The sequence below is a fragment of the Macaca thibetana genome, chromosome X (genome assembly GCF_024542745.1).
Source record: "Macaca thibetana thibetana isolate TM-01 chromosome X, ASM2454274v1, whole genome shotgun sequence".
NCBI classification, from domain to species: Eukaryota; Metazoa; Chordata; class Mammalia; order Primates; family Cercopithecidae; genus Macaca; species Macaca thibetana.
Window position 1 is genome coordinate 50,605,157 of NC_065598.1, and position 19,383 is coordinate 50,624,539.

A 19,383-nucleotide genomic window follows, 5' to 3' on the forward strand; every position below is an offset into this window, starting at 1 on the left:
TGGCCTGAGACAAACATGGTACAGGAGAGCTTCAAGAAAGGAAAGCGGGTATTAGGGAAGAAGACCCTGAAGGTCATAGAAAGATCTAGTCTGAGTCCATGGTGGAGCCTGCTAGAGACCAGAGGAGGTTCCCTTGGTGTCAGGAATCCAGCTGGCAAGCAGGGAAGCCTGTGTGACTGGAGCAGAATGAGAGAGGAAGCAGGAAGAGGCAGCTGAGGGCAGAGAGGGAGGCAGGGGCTGGATTTGCATTTTCTTCTCTAAGTTTGGAGGAAAACATTTGTGTATTTTTCAGCAGGTGGTGATGTTTTTTTGGCTTTTTGCTTTTAAAATACCATGATTCTATTTGGTCAAATCTCTCAGCATTCCCCCTGCCCTGTCACTTTATACCTCACTCCAGAAAACCTGGCCTACTCATAGTCTCCTGAATGTACCAGGCGGAAGAAGCCTATCATGGTTCCTTACACTTACCTGCCCATCCGCTTCCCTGTTCCTGTCATTCCTTCCTTCCCCTCCTTGTCTACCTGGCAAAACTCTCACTTTGCTGCCAAGTTGGGCTCTACCATCACCTGCTCTGGAAGACTTCCTTTACTCTCTCAAGCCAGTCTGGGTGCTTTGTATCTCCAATACCTCAGGTAGTTACAATTGGTGATTTATGTGAAGTCCTCGAGGGCCAGGGCAGTATTTGCTTCACCTCTGAGTCCCCAGCATCTAACACTGTGTCTGGATCAACTAATTAATCCACTTACAAATCGTCGAACTCTTCTAAAACAATAAAATAAAAATTTGGGAGCAGATATATTCTAAAATATAACTAGTTCATGTTCGGTGATACCATATAGTACATTTTCATTTCTTTTCTGGGTATCTTTTGTAACTATTTTTTCCTGGTAAGATCGTATGAAAATAGCATAGCTCATATTAGCTGTTTCCTGAGTGCATTATAAAGTCTTTTCAGGATCTGTGATAGATGACCACTGACAACTTCTTTAAAAAGTTCCAAGTCAAAACCATCTATGCCATGCTGTAAGGTGTAGAATTTGGGGTCCTGGACAATTGTTTGCTCCAATAGCAATAGCTACAAAATGTAGGACTTACAAGAATAACTAAGGAAAGTTACCAGGGCAAGGAGCTGGAGGCCAATAGCAATGTGTATCAATTCATCAGTCAATAGATATTTTAGATTGTTTAGATTGTTTCCACATTTGGGCTACTATGAACAATGACTTTTTTATGGTGCCCAAGAATTTCCATTTGAGAAGCAGAAGTTAAGGTGGGGTATGTGGGAAACGCCTGCATTGGTTAACTAGATCCTTTTCCAAAATCAGTATGTCTATATTAGGATGTATAAGCGTTGAAAGACAAGCAACGTCATCATCAGTTTCTCCTAGAAGTATTCTAGTTCTCCAAGCTTGAAAAGTGAAGAGAAGGCTCTGTTAGAACAGCCTCTGGCACACAGATGCACCCAGCATGTCCCAGTCTCATAGGAGGCCCCCAGTAGGTGTTAGACGGATGCAAAAGAATCTACAGAAACAGCCAAAGGCTGGAAGTTGTTTTTGTTGTTGTTTTTCGTCTCCAATGCAAATCCAGAAATCCATAGCACAAGCCATTCTCAAGCCAGGAGGAAACAACAAAGAGGAAGTTTCCACAACCCCCTTGCATCACAGTTTCAAAATCAGGCTATATTTCAAGTAACTAGTGGTCTGAAGCCTAACCATATAAATTTAGGACTGCTCCAGGGGAAAGGATAACAGCAGCAGAGCCACTGATCACTGGATTGTTTCAATGAGCTCAGTCTCCTGCATGTCTCAGTTCTTCCCCAGCCACCATCATGTTGCTGCCCCAATACAGAGGACAAACTCCCAAGAGAGGGGGTATTCCAGAGACCTCATCTGTACATTCCAGGATGTTTGAGGAAATATTCTCTGCTCAAAAGATATGTATGAAGCCTTATTTGTGACTTTTTCAGAAATCATCTTTGTGCCTGGGAGTCTCCAGCTGACTGCCAAGGAAATTTGCTATCAATTACACATGTCTAAAGCCCAATACTTTGTGGCCAGTGAGGCTGTTTCCACTCATGGACTCTGCCATGTTCGACTGCCCTACCTTGAAGACCAAGCTCCTGGTGTCAGATAAGTGCTATGATGGGTGGTTGGTTTTCAAGGAGATGATTCAGTAAGTGGACACTGAAAAAGAGAAACTTAAATCAACAGAATGTCTGATTTTGGAAGACAGAATGTTGTATGGGAAGGTGGTGTGAGTGGTTGTAATGAAAAGCTTAATGGTAATTTCTAGTCCTGAAAAAAAAAAAAAAACAAAAACACAAAAAAACAGAGTAACTCCCCAACACCACCAACAGAAGAATCCCTGATCTGGCCTACAAGTTCTCAGTCTGAGTGAAAGTCTCATCTTCTGATTCATACTTGAGCATTCATTCTGAGATGGTAAAAAAAATAGGTGATAAAAATATAAACACACATCAAAACATAATAAAAAGCTTATATATAAAAATATATATAATTATATAATGGAATACCATTCAGCCATTAAAAGGAATGAAATTATGTCTTTTGCAGCAAGCTGAATGGAACTGGAGGCCATTATCTTCAGTGAAATAACAGAAATGCAAAGTCAAATACTGCATGTTCTCACTTATAAGTGGGAACTAAATAATGTGTACACACAAATATAGAGTGTAGAATAATAGACACTGGAGACTCGCAAAGGTGGGAGGTTTTGAGAGGGTGAATAATGGGAAATTACTTAATGGGTACAATGTTCACTATTTTGGTGACGGTTACACTAAAAGCCCAGATTTCACCATTATGTAACAAAACTACACTTGTATCCCTTAAATTTAAACAAATAATAATAAAAAAAACTCACTGTCACTGGGATATGGGAAAATACATATTAAAACAACAAAATGATGCCATATTTATCCTCAGGTTAGCCAAATACAGTAGTCTCCCCTTATCTGTGGTTTTGTTTTCTGTGGTTTCAGTTACCTGTGGTCAACCATGGTCCAAAATAGTTGACTACAGTACAATAAGATATTTTGAGAGAGAGAGAGATCACATTCACACAACTTTTATTACAGTGTATTGTTGTAATTGTTCTATTTTATTAATTATTGTTTTTAATTTCTTACTGTGCCTAATTTATAAATAAAACTTTATCATAAGTATGCATGTTTAGGAAAAAAGATAGTGTATATAGGGTTCAGTACTATTTGTGGTTTCAGGCACTTACTGGGAGTCTTGGAACATATCCCCCAAGTATAAGGTGGGACTACTGTATTAAGTTTGATAATTATAAATGCGGTCTTTAGAGAGTAATATTTTAGTGTTCAGAGATGTAAAAAAAAAAAAAAAAAAAAAAAAACAGTGAACAAGACAGACAAAGCTCCTACCCTCATGGATTTTATATTCTAGACAACAAAATGGACAACAAGAAAACACATAAACCATCAAGGTAATACAGTTTCCAAAAGAAACTCCCAACCAAAACAGGCAAATTAAATAGAGTGATCTTATGTGGAGATGGGGGAATTATTTTAGATTTGGTGGCTTCTTAGGAGAGGACAAGCTGAGATTTGAATACTATAGAGCCAGCCTTTTGAATATCTAGGAATAATATCAGAGAGAATACTAAGGTAAAGGACCTGAGGTGGGAAGGAGCTTGACTTGTTTGAGGAACAGAAAGAATACCAGGGTGCCTGAAGTGTGGTGAGTGGAAAAGAGAGTGGGAGGAGAGGAGGTTAAATAGCAAGGGAGAGCGAGATTACAGCGGGTCTTGTAGGTCATGTAGGAGTGGTCTGTGGAACGTGGAGGGGAAGGACTTGATCTGGGTGACATTTAAAAAACTCCTTCAACTGCTGTCTGAACAATGAGCGACAAGACAGGTAGTAAAGGGAGCTGGTAGAAGGCTATTGCAGTCATCCAATTGAGAAGCCGTGTTGTTGTAGACCATGATGGTGGCAGTGGAGACAGGACTGGGAATTTGCAAGGCAAATGAGGAACTCGCCTCAGGCACAAAATATAAAGGGGCACTGAAAAATCCAGTGATCAAGATAAATAATATTTTAATTTTTAAATACATTTTAAAAATCAAATTATAAAATAATTTTCATAATTGAAGTTTAAAAATTTGTATATAATTTTATATATTTATTTTATATATGTATATCATCTGTTTATAATTTTATAAATTTTATGTTTTTAATACAGTAATTTAATTTTTTAATTAAAAAAATCATATTGGCAAACTTCTGCTGACAGATCACCTGCTTCTATTTTTATAAATACAATTTTATTGGAAGCAGAGACAAGATTAGGGTGACCAAATAAGGTGAGTCATGCAACTGCCTGGTTGGATTACAGGCTGTGTGAGAACTATACCTTGAAGCTGGCTTGATTGAATCCCATTCCTAAACCATATGGGGAATACTTGACCACTTTGGGAGCGTTCATTGTCATGTACTTATTTTAAATTTTGTGGCTAGGCACGGTGGCTCACACCTGTAATCCCAGCACTTTGGGAGGTCAAGGCAGGCGGATCACTTGAGGTCAGAGTTCAAGACCAGCCTGGCCAACATGGTGAAACCTCGTCTCTACTAAAATTGTAAAAATTAGCTGGGCGTGGTGGCAGGCCCCTGTAGTCCCAGCTACTTGGGAGGCTGAGGCAGAAGAATCGCTTGAACTCGGGAGGCAGAGGTTACAGTGAGCTGAGATCACACCATTGCACTCCAGCCTGGATGACAGAGCAAGATTCCATCTCAAAAATAAATAAATTAATTAAATTAAATTTGGATATTTTATTATTAATTTTTGACATTAGTTTTGATTATTTTAAAAATATTTTGATAAAATATTATTTATCTTGACTACTGAATTTGCTGGTATCCCCTTAAATATCATGTCTGTCACAAATGTTTCACTTGCTCCACCTTAGTCCCAGCCCTGAGTACAGATAATGAAGAGACACAGACTTGTGACATGTTGTAGAGGTAAAGTTGTCAGAGTTTGCCAATGGTTAGGATGTGGCATAGATAGCTGGGTAGATAAGTAGATAGATAAAGAAAGACTGATAATAAGGATTATTACAGATTTTTGCCTTGAGCAATTGAGTAAATAGAGGGTATTTTACTGAGAAAAATAAGGCTGAAACATAAAGGCATCGTATATTACTTATCCAACAGAAATTAATGCAAAAAAATTAAGGGAAAAAATGGCAGCTGCACCTCTAATAAATCATCCCCCAATATACCAAGATATTAGCTGTTATTTTAAAAAATAAAAGATTACCAAACCAGGAGCCTAGGCTGTAGGTCAGAGAACCTAAATTTAGAACCTTGCTGTTGCATCTTTTGTAATTTATAGAGTTGTACCTCCAAAGCAGACCTTCATGGGGACAAAAAGTCAACATCCAATGGCTATATTCTTCACCAATGGGACAATGGGAGCTTCTAAACTGGCCGAGTATTCCCAGTATGATTTGGGAATGGAATTCAGCCAGGCTTCCAGATATAGTCCTCACACACTCTGTTCAGGCTTGAAAGCTCTTCTCTGGGGTGGTAAAGGGAGAGTTTCATGAGACTAAAGCTAAGAAAAGAGTTCGTTACTCAAGATTGCAGAAAACATCAATATTGAGAGAAGGAACAGGGCTGAAAGCAGGGTGGGAGGGTGTATACCAAAGGATCAAAAGCAGATTACTACAGATAAAAAATCTAAGAGTATGTGGAAAAAAGAGGAAGAGCAGTAAATCCATGCAGCTGAGGAGGGATCCAGGATGATTACCCCAAAGACGCACCGTTGGATGTTACTTGTTCTTCAGTGCTACCAGCACCGGGGTGAATAATTGTGTTGACCACTATATGTAGTAATAAACACAGAGATAGAGTCACAATTTATGAGGGTTTGGGGTTCTAGAGTCAGATTCTAAGATGAGAATCACATGTCATCACACTACCCCTTTAAAAACATTATTTAAGTAGCTCACGAATACTTTTGGGCATGAGTCACTGGGCCAACGCGAATGCCTCTTTCTAGCATCAGTAAAATTGCCACAATTTTACTGGCAATATCCAGGCTTATTACTCAAAGCAACAATGATCAAAACAAGGCTTCTGGAGTTCAGAAGTAAATGCCTCTCTTGGCAAATTCAAGGGATGCTGAAACTCATTTCAATCTCTTTGGTTGAATACTCAATTAAGTAATTAATTGGGTGGCATTTGTTTTAGTTTGGCTTGTCTGCGGTTAAGTTTACCGACCTTACATTCAATTCTGCGTAAGATAAATGGTTGTGTGTTGTGACTCCACACTCAAGTTCTCTTAACAAACTCTACCCAAAAGTCCCTTAGGGGAAATAGGTGTATGTGATGTTCATACTCACCTCAAAGGCTTTGACTCTCACAAGCTATAATGGCCAGTGGATATCAGGTAGAGAATTAGAATAGGAGAAACTATTCTAACTCATTTATTAAAATGGTTTAGGAGATCATTCATTTATTCAAATCATTAATCAATTTTATTAATTACACTTCAGAGACACTTCAGAGACCCCTGAAAGCCATGATTCCTGGAAGGCAGTATCATACCAGTTAAGTGATAACCACAGAATTTAAGGAGACTCCATTAGCCTCCTGGTCTCATAGCCTTTGTTTGTTTCCATTTGGGTGGTCCTTGTTTCTCTCCACAGGTTAGTGCTTGATAATAGCAAGAATTATTATTGTTGGCCGGGCGCGGTGGCTCAAGCCTGTAATCCCAGCACTTTGGGAGGCCGAGACGGGTGGATCACGAGGTCAGGAGATCGAGACCATCCTGGATAACACGGTGAAACCCCGTCTCTACTAAGAAATACAAAAAATTAGCCGGGCGAGGCGGCGGGCGCCTGTAGTCCCAGCTACTTGGGAGGCTGAGGCCGGAGAATGGCGTGAACCCGGGAGGCGGAGCTTGCAGTGAGCTGAGATCCGGCCACTGTACTCCAGCCTGGGCGACAGAGCGAGACTCCGTCTCAAAAAAAAAAAAAAAAAAAAAAAAAAAAAAGAAAAAAAAACGAATTATTATTGTTGCTAGTACTAACATGAGAAAATCCAAATGGCTTTCCTATTCCTCTTTAGATGGTGGATGGACCTCCAGCTAACAAGTATTTTGTGGTCTAAGTGATGCCTTTGATGGATCTTTATCTCTAAGTACCGCCTTGGGAGCTCAGCTCCAAGGAGCCCGTGTGTTTCTATGTCACATGCCAATTTTCTGTCCTGAGACTATTCTAAATGTAAGACCAGGTCCTTGTTGTGGGACATGGGGCAAAGGCCAGAAAGAGGTATTAGCAATGGCCCAGTGGCTCATGCCCCAAATGGGGCAAATCAAGAATTAAATCTGGAGTGTGATCTTGACATAAAGATGCTCTCCCTACTTCTGAGAGCAATGCCCTCTCACTTCTCTAGGGCCTTTGGAATTGGGAGGACTTGGCTACTTCAGTTGTATCACTCAAAAGGAAATTTTTTTTTTTTTTTTTGAGACAGAGTCTTGCTCTGTTGCCCAGGCTGGAGTGCAATGGCATGATCTCGGCTCACTACATTTTTTTTTTTTTTTTGAGACAGAGTCTTGCTCTGTCGCCCAGGCTGGAGTGCAATGGCGTGATCTCGGCTCAACCTCCTGCTTCCCGGGTTCAAGCGATTCTCCTGTCTCAGCCTCCCAAGTAGCTGGGATTGCAGGTGTCCGCCACCATGCCCAGCTAGTTTTCGTATTTTTACTAGAGACAGAGTTTCACCATGTTGGCCAGGCTGGTCTCGAACTCCTGACCTCAGGTCATCCACCCACCTTGGCCTCCCAAAGTGCTGGGGTTACAGGCGTGAGCCACTGTTCCTGGCCTGAAAAGAAAACTTTTGAAAGACAATAATGATATTGAAGAAGACAATATTAATATCAGTTACTATTCATTGACTACTCACCAGTACTTCATATGCATTATTTCATTTCATCTCCCCAACAACCCTGTAAGGGAAAAACTGGGTAAACTGAGTCTCATAGAGGATAAATACCTAGCCCAAGGAATCACAGAGGTGGAATTAGACATTAAGCAATCATGGTCTATTGGACTCCACAGCACAATCTCTAAACTGTTGTGCTAACCTCTTAAGTGCCTCCACAATCCACAATCCACAATTTTACTGACAATATCCAGGCTTATTATTCGAAGCAACAAAGATCAAAATAAGGCTTCTAGGATCCAGAAGTAAATGCCTCATTGTGTATCTATTCAGATATCAGTGAATAACATGATAGCTGCTAGGTTCACACAGCTGAAGCTAAATTCTCTCCCAAGGTCTGGAGGGTGAAGAATCACTAAATCTCCAAGACAAAGGGTATGCCCCAGCTGAGTCTCAAAGTTAGTGGCCATCTTCCCTGAACCTTCCCCACCACGGTCTCACTATCTTTCCCATTTAACATATAGATTTGGTTTTTCTTCCTTGTGGTCCCAGGCTCTGTTCAGGTCTTCCACCAACACTCTATCTGCAAATCCACTGATGTACCAGGAACTGCTTCAGCACAAGTGTTTCGCCAGGTAAGAGAGGATCTTTCAGGAGAGAGTCCATTTCCACTCATGGTATCATAAATAGATTAGAAACCCTCAATTTGTTGAAGTAGATCCAATCCTATCTTTCATTAACACACCTATCTTGTTGCCATTTATGACAATAACTTTGTTAGAGTGTGGGATTTTTTTTATTATCTTGTGACTATTCAAGGCCATATCTTCTGGCTCCAGAGGAGTCCAGAATATAAAACTAAATTATAATCATAAAGTTGAGTTTGCTTAATCAATTTGTGAATTATACCTCCCTTTAAAAAGACAAACATTAAAGACAAATGCATTACCTGTAAATAAGGTAAATATTAAAAATGAAGACCACCTTCTTTATTGAATGTAAATCCTTTTAGATGTTTTAAAAATAAATTCATATCTATCTTTATCTACCTATCTTCATTGCAATATACTGAAATATTGGGATCAGATTATATAGATGGTATCATACTATATATATCATAGTAAAACCTGCATTTTCACTCCACACTGTTCCTTAGAGCTCTATTTATGATAATATGTGCAATATATTTTAATCATTGCATAGTATTCCTTAGTATGATTTATATGTTAATGAGCCCCAAGTACCTATCAAAGATACTTGAATCTTTTCCAAGCTGCTGAAATAAGAATCTTTGCACATATCCTAGAATTCTCTAGAGTACCCACTGAAAAGTGGAATTGCCAATGTTTTGTGGAGTCTGTGCCCAGATTAATCATCACTAAAGATTAATGAGAAATCACAGGTTCCAAAGCATTGTGTCATGCCTTAGAGTTTGCTAAATAATAATTTAACTCTAAATTTTACTTTAGCTGTGTGAGCAAGGACATATACTCTATGAAGGGAGCATTTGTGGTAGCAAACAATAGCAACATATTAAATTACGATGACATAAACAAATGTCTAGTTCATTGGCATTTTATGGAGCAATTAAAAAAAGTTAAAATACAGTATATCTTTATTCATCAACATGTCATCCCATATAAAATGTTCAGATTCTTTCTTTTCTTTCTTTCTTTCTTTTTTTTTTTTTTTTTTTGAGACAGGGACTTGCTCTGTTGCCTGGGCTGCTGAGGTGCTCAAGGGATCCTCCCATCTCAGCCTCCCAAGTAACTGGGACTACAGGTGCATGCCACCACACCTGGATTTTTTTTTTCATTTTTTCTAGAGACCTGGTCTCACTATGTTGCCTGGTCTTGAACTCTTGGGCTCAAGCAAGTCTCCTACCTCTGCTTCCCAAAATGCTGGGATTACAGGCATGAACCACTGTGCCCAGATAGATTATTTCTTATACTCTTGAAAGAAAAGGACTTAAAATTTTACAAATAGTCAACTCTCACTTGTACCCTAAAATTAACAATAAAAAGGCAATGATAAGATGGTGCCTTTGGAATTAATTCAGAAACAGTTCTCCAGTTCTGATCTTTCTCAGTCTCAAGACCTAACTGGGTGGGCAAGTATTATCTAATACAGATGAGCTACCACATAACAATTAATTGACACTATTATGTTCAAAATACATAATCATTCTATCTCTATCTGAGACCATGAAGAGTTTTGCTCTAATCATCTTCCCACACTGGAACCTTCAACCATTACCAAAATAAAATACACATAAAATGAATTGTGGGTTCATAAAGTGTTCACTACTATTCTATGTCTGGGGCCCTATGGAAACTTCTCATAATATCCAGAGACTTTCAGCTCAGTTTGTAAAATTGGTGGCTCTCTCTCCATCCCTAGACTTCAGAAAATTAGTTCTTTCTTTACCTTACCATTGCTGACACATTCTTTATACACAGGCAAGGCTTTTGGGGTGGTAATAGAACTCAGAAGGGTTTCTACCGAAGGCTGGCTTCCTGCCATCAGTTAATACTTATTGATTTACTTTTAACATGAATACTACTTGTCCAGAAGAGCAAATGAGTCTTCATAGAGATTGATGTAACTGGGGTGTCTGAATAATCTAAAAGACTAGTAATAAGAACATAAACTATCACTTAATGAGTACCTCCTACATACTTGGCAATATCTGTATCATTTTTGCAAGTTTCTTTCTCACAACAGACCTGCTATTGGTAGAAATACTCACTAAGGCTAAGAACAACTTTTGATGCCTCTGCAGCTACAGATTTAAGAGTCTGAAGCTTTGTGTGGCTGTAGGAGGATCCATCAGCCCTGGGGTGACTGAGGACTGGAAACACATCACTAAATTGAACATCTATGAAGGCTATGGCAAGACAGCAACTGTAGGTTGATGCTGATTCACCATTCAGCCAGAAACCAAACTTGTCCATTCACTATGTACACACATTCTCAGAGCACTAGCACACACTAGAAATGCAGAACTGGATCTGACGCACGGGAAAAGGAATTGTTTTAATCTAAAGGGACCCCTCCCCGCCTTTCATTGCAAGACAAAGAATTACAAGTACAGATAACTTATAAACTTACAGTTTTCACAGCAGGTAGTTGAGCTAGTTTCCACCTGACAATTCCTGTTTACTCTGTGAAGTATGAGGCAATGTCACCTGATGAGAATGAGAAAATGATGTGATAGAATTCTGAGTGGAAGATGTTTAAAATGATCATTGCTGAATACAGAAGAAAGAGCAGATTGTGAAAATAAAGGAGAAATGGGTAATTATAAGAGCACATTTGAGGTTGCTGAGCATTAATCCTCAAAGTCACTAATCTATGTAGTTGCATGATTTTCTCCAATATCACTCTAAAACACAGATATAAGCATTGTGAAAGTGAACAGTTGGATTGAAGCAGGATTAAAGTTGTGCCAAGAAGATCCAATAAAAGGGCAATGGGCAAGGGATCTAGTGATATTGGAAAGAAAATAGTTAAGATGAAAGACTAAGAAACTAAGCTGACTGGGGAAGGAAAAGAATTCAAGAAAAGGCAGATAAGTTTTGTGAAGGCAAAGCACTGGGGATGTCAAAGGAGCTGGAATGACTGAAGGTAGTTGTTTTAGGCTGCTTAGGCTGCTGTAACAAAACATCATAGATTGGGTGACTTCAATGACCAAAACTTATTTCACTCACAGTTGTAGATGCTGGATGTCTAAGATCAGAGTGCCAACATGGTCAGGTTCTGGGGAGGGCCCTCTTCTGCGTTGCAGACTACCAACTTCTGGTGGTATTCTCACATGACAGAGAGAGAGAGAGAGAGAGAGAGAGAGAAAGAGAGAGAGAGAGAGAGAATGAGAAAGAGAGAGAGAGAGAGAAAGGAAGAGAGAGAGCAAAAAGTCTCTTTCTCTGTTTTGTTGTTGTTACTTTTTTTCTTAAGAGTTAGGGTCTTGCCTTATTGCCTAAACTGGAGTGCAGTGATGCAGTCATAGCTCCCTACAGCCTCAAACTCCTGGGCTCAAGTGATTCTCCAACCTCAGCCTCCCAAACAGCTGGGACTACAGGTACACACCATCACACCTGGCTAATTATTTATATTTTTTAGTAGAGACAGAGTCTTACTATGTTGCCCAGGCTGGTCTCAAACTCCTGGCCTCAAGTGATCCTCCTGCCTCAGCCTCCCAGAGTATTTAGGACAGGCACGAGCCCCCACGTCCAGTGTCTCTTCTTATGAGGGAAGGAATCCCATCATGAGGGCATCACTCTCATGACCTAATCTAAAGCCAATTACCTCCCAAAAGCCCCATCTCAAAATACCATCACAGTGAGGAGAAGGGCTTTAGCACATGGATTTGGGAGAGATACAATTTAGTCCATAGCAATAGTGGTCAAAAAGTGAGATACATAGACTTAAGATTTCAGAGGTAGAACATTTGCAGGTGATGCCAACACAAGGGTATAACCACAGGTGGATTAAGTGTCATGACACTCCCTAGAGATCAGGGTCAATAAATGAAGAGACCAGAGGGTAGGACTGGTCATTCATATACATGTAGGAGGCACTCAGGATGATGGTGGCACATGGAGTAAAGGAAAGATCATGAACCTCATGATGAAGGTTTTAATGAATAAGGAATGACTGGGAGATTGGGAAATTATAGCAACCAGGAGTAGTAGAGGGTAGTAAAGGTAAGTGGTGTGAGTCTTAGAAAGACAGGGGCATTGTACATAGGGTCAGAAAAGTAATGGCTAGGAGTGATCATCTCTTATGTTTTAAAATATCAGACAAAATGTGAGTCTGGTGATATTTTGACTAGAAGTCACATGACCTAGATTCCAATACAACTATGCTATAGAACAACTGAAGGAGTCATAAGAGGGCCCTCTGTCTTTCTCTGTGCCTGATTTCTGATTCATTCATTCACTCACTCATTCCATGAACACTTATGGAAAGCCCACACTCTCCTAAGCATGGGGACATTGTGATAAGCCAAGCCACAACAACCTTCACGGGGATGCAGAGTAGCAGAGCAGATTTAATCAAAGAATTGTGCAGTAGAAGTATAGCCAAAACCAGAAATAATTGCTCTGAAGTGAAGACCAGAACTCAGTGAAGGTATATTACAAATAATCTAACTTCTTTTAGGGAATTAAGAAAACCTTCCCTAAGAAATTCCTGTTCTGAGAGCTGAAGGACAAATAAGAGTTCACCAGGTGGGGGAGGTGGCATCTTGGGTGGAAGGGATCAGGTTGCACCAGAGAAACCCTCCGAGGGTTAATGCACAGACTACAGAGGGTCAGGGGGCTGGGATGCAGGAGTCACTGGAGAGGTGGGGACGATCCAGACCTTCCAAGGCCTTTAGAGCCAATACAGCTCATGGTCACCCAATGTTCATCCTGCCTCCTCTCTCATGGTAAGACAATAAGCTGAATGTGCAATGAATCAGTCAAGGTAGAAAAGCTAAACAAGTTGCCAAGGTCACACAGCTACTTGCTTAAATGTTTTAAGTGAGATATTATTCATATACTGTAAAATTCACCGTTTTAAATATATACCTGAGTGGCTTTTAGTATATTTATAAGGTTCCAAAACCATCAGTAGAAGCCCTTGTTTTTAAGCCCTACCTACTTTGGCCTCTTTCAACCTTCAGAAGAGATCATTTAAGTATATATACACATATATATGCGTATATATAAAAAATTTTATATTTATAAATATATAATATATTGTTTAATATTTTGTCTATTAAGTATATTATGCATTGTTTAATATTTCATATTTATTAAATATATAAATACATGTTTATGTGTTTAAGTGTGACTTTTTTTTTCTTCAACTTTTAAGTTCAGAGGTACATGTGCAGGATGTGCAGGTTCGTTACATAGGTAAACTTGTGCCATGGTGATTTGCTGCACGGATCATCCCTTCACCTAGGTATTAAGCCCAGCATCCATTAGCTATTCTTCCTGATGCTCTCCCGCCTGCCACGCCTTCCTCCGACAGCCTCGACTGTGTGTTGTTCCCCCCGATGTGTCCATGTTTTCTCATCACTCAGCTCCCACTTATAAGTGAGAATATGTGGTGGTTGGTTTTCTGTTCTTTCATTTGTTTGTTGAGGATAATGTCTTCCAACTCCATCCATGTCCCTGCAAAGGACATGATCTCATTCCTTTTAATGGCTACATGGTGTACATATACCACATTTTCTTTATCCAGTATGTCATTGATGGGTGCTTAGGTTGATTCCATGTCTTTGCCATTGTGAATAGTGCTGCAATGAACATACATATACATGTATCTTTATAATAGAATGGTTTAAATTCCTTTGGGTATATACCCAGTAATGGGATTGCTGGATCAAATGGTATTTCTGTCTCTAGGTCTTTGAGGAATTGTCACACTGTCTTCCACAATGGTTGAACTAACTAATACTCCCACCAACAATGTAAAAGAGGACCTAAACTATACCCTACAACAAATGGACTTAACAGATATTTACAGAACATTCTGCCCAACAGCTGCAGAATATACATTCTGTTCATCAGAACATGGAACATTCTCCAAGATAGACCATATAATAGTGTTGCAGGAAGTCAGGGACCCTGAATGGAGGGACCAGCTGGAGCTGCAGCAGAGGAACATAAATTGTGAAGATTTCATGGACATTTACCAGTTCCCAAATAATACTTTCATAATTTCTTATGCCTGTCTTACTTTAATCTCTTAATCCTGTTATCTTCGTAAACTGAGGATGTACATCACCCCAGGGCCACTATGATAATTGTATTAACTGTACAAATTGATTGTAAAACGTGTGCTTGAACAATATGAAACCAGCGCAACTTGAAAAAGAACAGAATAACAGCGATTTTAGGGAACAAGGGAAGACAACCATAAGGTCTGACTGCCTGTGGGGTCAGGCAAAATGGAGCCATATTTTTCTTCTTGCAGAGAGCCTATAAACAGACGTGCAAGTAGGGATGATATTGCTAAATTCTTTTCCTAGCAAGGAACATTAATAATTAACACCCTGGGGAAGGAATGCATTCCTGGGGGGAGGTCTATAAATGGCCACTCAGGGGGTGTCTGTGTTATGTGGTTGAGATAAGGACTGAAATACACCCTGGTCTCCTGCAGTACCCTCAGGCTTACTAGGATTGGGAAACTCCACCCTGGTAAATTTGAGGTCAGACCAGTTCTCTGCTCTCAAACCCTGTTTTCTGTTGTTTAAGATGTTTATCAAGACAATACGTGCACCACTGAACATAGACCCTTATCAGTAATTCTGCTTTTGCCCTTTGCCTTCCGATCTTTGCTGGGCCCTTATCAGGAGTTTCTGGTTTTGCCCTTGTCCTGTTTCCTCAGAAGCATGTGATCTTTGTTCTCCTTTTTGCCCTTTGAAGCATGTGATTTTTGTGACCTACTCCCTGTTCTTGCACCCCGTCCCCTTTTGAAATCCTCAATAAAACTTGCTGGCTTTAAGGCTCAGGTGGGCATCACCATCCTACTGATATGTGGTGTCACTCCTGGAGGCCCAACTGTAAAATTCCTCTGTTTGTACTCTTTCTCTTTATTTCTCAACTGGCCGACACTTATGAAAATAGAAAGAACCTACGTTGAAATATTGGGGGTGGGTTCTGCCAATACAATAGGCCATAAAACAAGTCTCAGTAAATTTAAGAAAATCGAAATTATATAAAATACTCTCTCAGACCACAGTGGAATAAAATTAGAAATCAACTACAAAAGGAACCCTTAAAACCATAGAAATACATGGAAATTAAATAACCTGCTCCTGAATGATCATTGGGTCAACAATGAAATCAAGATGGAAATTAAAAAATTCTTTGAACTGAACAATAATAGTGATACAACCTATCCCCTCACCTGGGCCTTTGTTCTCAGTTCTTTCTTTCTCTGCTTCTCTCTGCTCCCTCCGTTTTCCCTCCTTTCTCTCTCTCTTTCTCCTTCTTTCTCTCTGTCCTTCCCCCTACCCCCTTTCTCTTCCCCCACTCTCATTCTTTCTCTGTGTGTCCCTTTCTCTTACAAATCTCACCCCCCATGCTCTGTGCTCCTCTCCAGTCCTGTTCAGAGGGAGCCTCTCATCATCAACCTCTGTACATGCCACAATTTAAAAATTACAGAAAGATGGTGGAGGGACACAAAACTTATTGAGAAATATCTGCTCCCAGCTCAGCTTCTGTCAGACCCACCTGCACTTGGTACTACTAGGGGCAGCTGGTTCAGTGGGGATAGGGCTCTGACAAACCCTGAGCTTCTGCAGGGTCTCATCACTGGCTCCACAGCCACTGCTGGTCCCTCTTCTATTCCCTATTGAGATAAATCAGCCACCTCATGGGGATACATTTCTGTCTATCTTATCACAAGGAACCCCTGTGACTGGCAGCCACCAGGTGCCCAATGACCATTTCTAAAATGAATGAGCACAATCGCCACTCATGGCTTGATACAGGATGTTCCCCAACCCCAAAAGGCCCCCCTGGGGCCCTCCTAGTCAACACTACCCAAAGGGCAACCCTGCTTCTGCAGCCAGCATTGCAATATCTGCCCGGGTTTGAACAGTGTATGAGGAATCACACCTGGTATACTGGAGGGTCATCTGGTCCTAAGGAAGCAGATTCCCAGACAGATAGGACTGCAAACCTTTATTAGGAGAAACACTACGGAAGATTAGAGACAGACAAGGCAGCACTGGGCAGGGAGCATAAAATGTATTGGATACTTTTTCCAAATTATGTAGGAGCCACAGCATGGCTGTCACAGCTCAGGGGCCTCTTCAATTTTCAGCTTGTCCTGTAAGGCAAAAAAAAAAAAAAAAAAAAAAAAAAGAAGAATTTCCATGTGATCTTCTTTTGCCTTATATACACTTTGTCCTTTATAAAATTTCTGTGCCCCTGATAAATACTTCTGTGTGTGGCTGCATCTGTGTCTATATGCCATGGAAAGCAATTATCTACGGGTCTCAGGTATAGGTCTTACAATTTAACTGTGTACATATTCTTATAATTATCTTTTCTTTTATCTGGTAGAATCTGAATTTTAATCGTGGAGACAGGGGCTATGCCTTATCTTTTGAAACAGGGATTGGAAATCTCTGGGCCTGAGCTGTTACAGCCTATGGTTTATCTAATGAACTTCAACGAACATCTTTTGATGATCTTCTGAGTGGGAATATTTTCATTTAAACAGTGAGGTGGTGAGTGTCTAACACCTGTAAGCTATTTTGCAAGATGTTTTCTTTATGGGCTTGGTCTCTTCGTCTTCACAATGACCTCATCAACCACATCATCCCCAGCTCATTTATAAGAAAGCTGAGGCTCTGAGCTCCACTGAAAGTTGGTGTCTGGGCTCAGACAGCAGCGACAGAGGGAAGGGTGACAATTTTGCATGACAATGTTGGAGATACAAAGCTGGGAGTCAGAGGTGAGAAGCAGAGGGTGCCAGGAATGAGCTGAGACCCAACCTGCCAGGCCTTCAGTTCCCCACCAGAGTTAGTCTCCTTCTGAAGGCCAAGGCCGCAGCTCCACTGAACCACTGTTAGTCTCCTTGAGTCATAATAAACTCAGGCAGACAGGGTCCCCTCATAGAACCAAATTACATTTCCCAGACCTCTAGGCATTCATTCACCCTGATCCAGAGCCTTCACACATCCGGGGAAAGAATCATCTTTCCTGCAGATAATGGACTAAAGGCTTTAAGGCAACAAGGAACTTCTTGGGAGGAAAATTCCCTTGTCTACACTGTGCCATCTGAGCTCTCCCATAATGGCTCTGCTGTGGCCCTCACGCAGCCACTATGCTCCTGCTCACACTGCTTGTACTTGCCAGAAGCGGCCTTCCAGCTCCACCTAAGTGAGTTCAACAACCCCCCATGTGACATCTCCTCACTTTAGCTCTCTTCCACACCCTCCTCTTTATTCTCAGAAGAATCTGTTTTCCTCTTTTGCACTCTGGGGCCCTTCACTCGTGCTTCCATTATGGATGGTCACAGGATCCCTGCCCTTTGCTGTGTGTCTCTCTGCTGCAGGACATAGGAAGCACTGTAAGTCAAGGGTGCATCTCATCCCTCACAGAGCTGGCCACTTTGTCAAGGTTCCATACATGCCTGCAAAATTGGTATTTGTGGCTTCTATAAGCAATCTCTTTCCTCATCTACAAGAGATACCTGCTGCCTTGCTCGTGATGGAGATGATGCAACCCACTGTGAGTCCTCAGAAACTTGACAAATGTAACCACGTCGCCGGGCGCGGTGGCTCATGTCTGTAATCTCAGCACTTTGGGAGGCTGAGGCTGGCGGATCATCTGAGGTCAGGAGTTCGAGACCAGCCTGACCAACATGGATAAACCCTGTCTCTACTAAAAATTAGCCCGGCATGGTGGCACATGCCTGTAATCCCAGCTACTTGGGAGGCTGAGGCAGGAGAGTTACTTGAACCTGGGAGGTGGAGATTGCGGTGAGCCGAGATTGCTCCATTGCGCTCCAGCCTGGGCAACAAGAGTGAAACTCTATCTCAAAAAAAAAAAAAAAAAAAAAAAAAAAAGTAACCACATCCCCAGCCAGTGTTACACTTGTACTGCAAAGTCCTGCAGTACCATCTGTGACATTTCTTTCTATTCACTCAATGAGGAAAACAAAAAAAGATAAATCCGCTTTAAAAGTCAGTCCATACTGTTCAGATCAACATACCAAGTGGTGTGCATGGAGGCAGTGGTCGTGTTCCCAGAGGCCACCCAGGCAGAGGAGTTGTCTGGCAGCCCACGAATGGTCCTGAAGGGCCAGCCATGCAGTAGAGCAAGTAGGGCAATTCTGAGAAAGGGGCCCTTCTGACGCCATATTGACCTGCAGAGCAGAAGGAAGAAAAGTCTCAAAATGCATTAATATGATGGACAAAAACACCAACACCAATGCAAGCTGCACCCTATGTAACAGGTGACAGTCCTTGGCACCTTTCCTTTCACCAGGTTTCAAAATAGCAGTGTCAGTGCCAAAAAATCTCCCTTCTACTGAGTCCTGAGGACAGCTGGGGTGTGAAGGGAAGCCATGAGGATAACCTGCTGTCACCACATGCCACTGTGTCTGTCTGTAAACGCAGGCACTCTAGGTCCTGTTCCAGGGAAGACAGAGTCATTATGCAGTAATAAAACAGCATTAGTCCAGACACATGAGTGTCTAGCCCAGGTGTACTCACATCCCTCCCTCACCACCATCACTGAAGTTGGTTCCTGGCAAGTGATAAACAGAGAGAAAAGGAGGAATGAAAAGCCCATTATTCATACACAAATCACAGCTACTCTTGGGAGAACTTTTTACAGGCCTTTTATGTCCTATCTCTGATTCTCAGAATGCTGCAAGGTCAGTGTGGCCATTCTGCACTAAATCACAGGAAAGAAGATCCCAGAAGAAGGAGAAAATTCACC

The 19,383-nt window shown here is 41.0% G+C and overlaps 2 protein-coding genes across 2 annotated transcripts in view; one reads left to right on the forward strand and one right to left on the reverse strand.

The window, feature by feature from the left end:
- Positions 1 to 19,383, reverse strand: part of NUDT11 (nudix hydrolase 11) — a 526,486-nt gene that overhangs the window by 83,707 nt on the left and 423,396 nt on the right. The window lies entirely within an intron of this gene.
- Positions 1,981 to 17,070, forward strand: LOC126946758 (acyl-coenzyme A synthetase ACSM6, mitochondrial-like). Its single transcript, XM_050777424.1, is given in 8 exon segments — positions 1,981 to 2,066; positions 2,068 to 2,172; positions 5,379 to 5,526; positions 7,122 to 7,153; positions 7,155 to 7,272; positions 8,483 to 8,565; positions 10,713 to 10,836; positions 16,996 to 17,070. Coding segments are annotated over 8 exon segments (723 nt in total). The 5' UTR covers positions 1,981 to 2,028.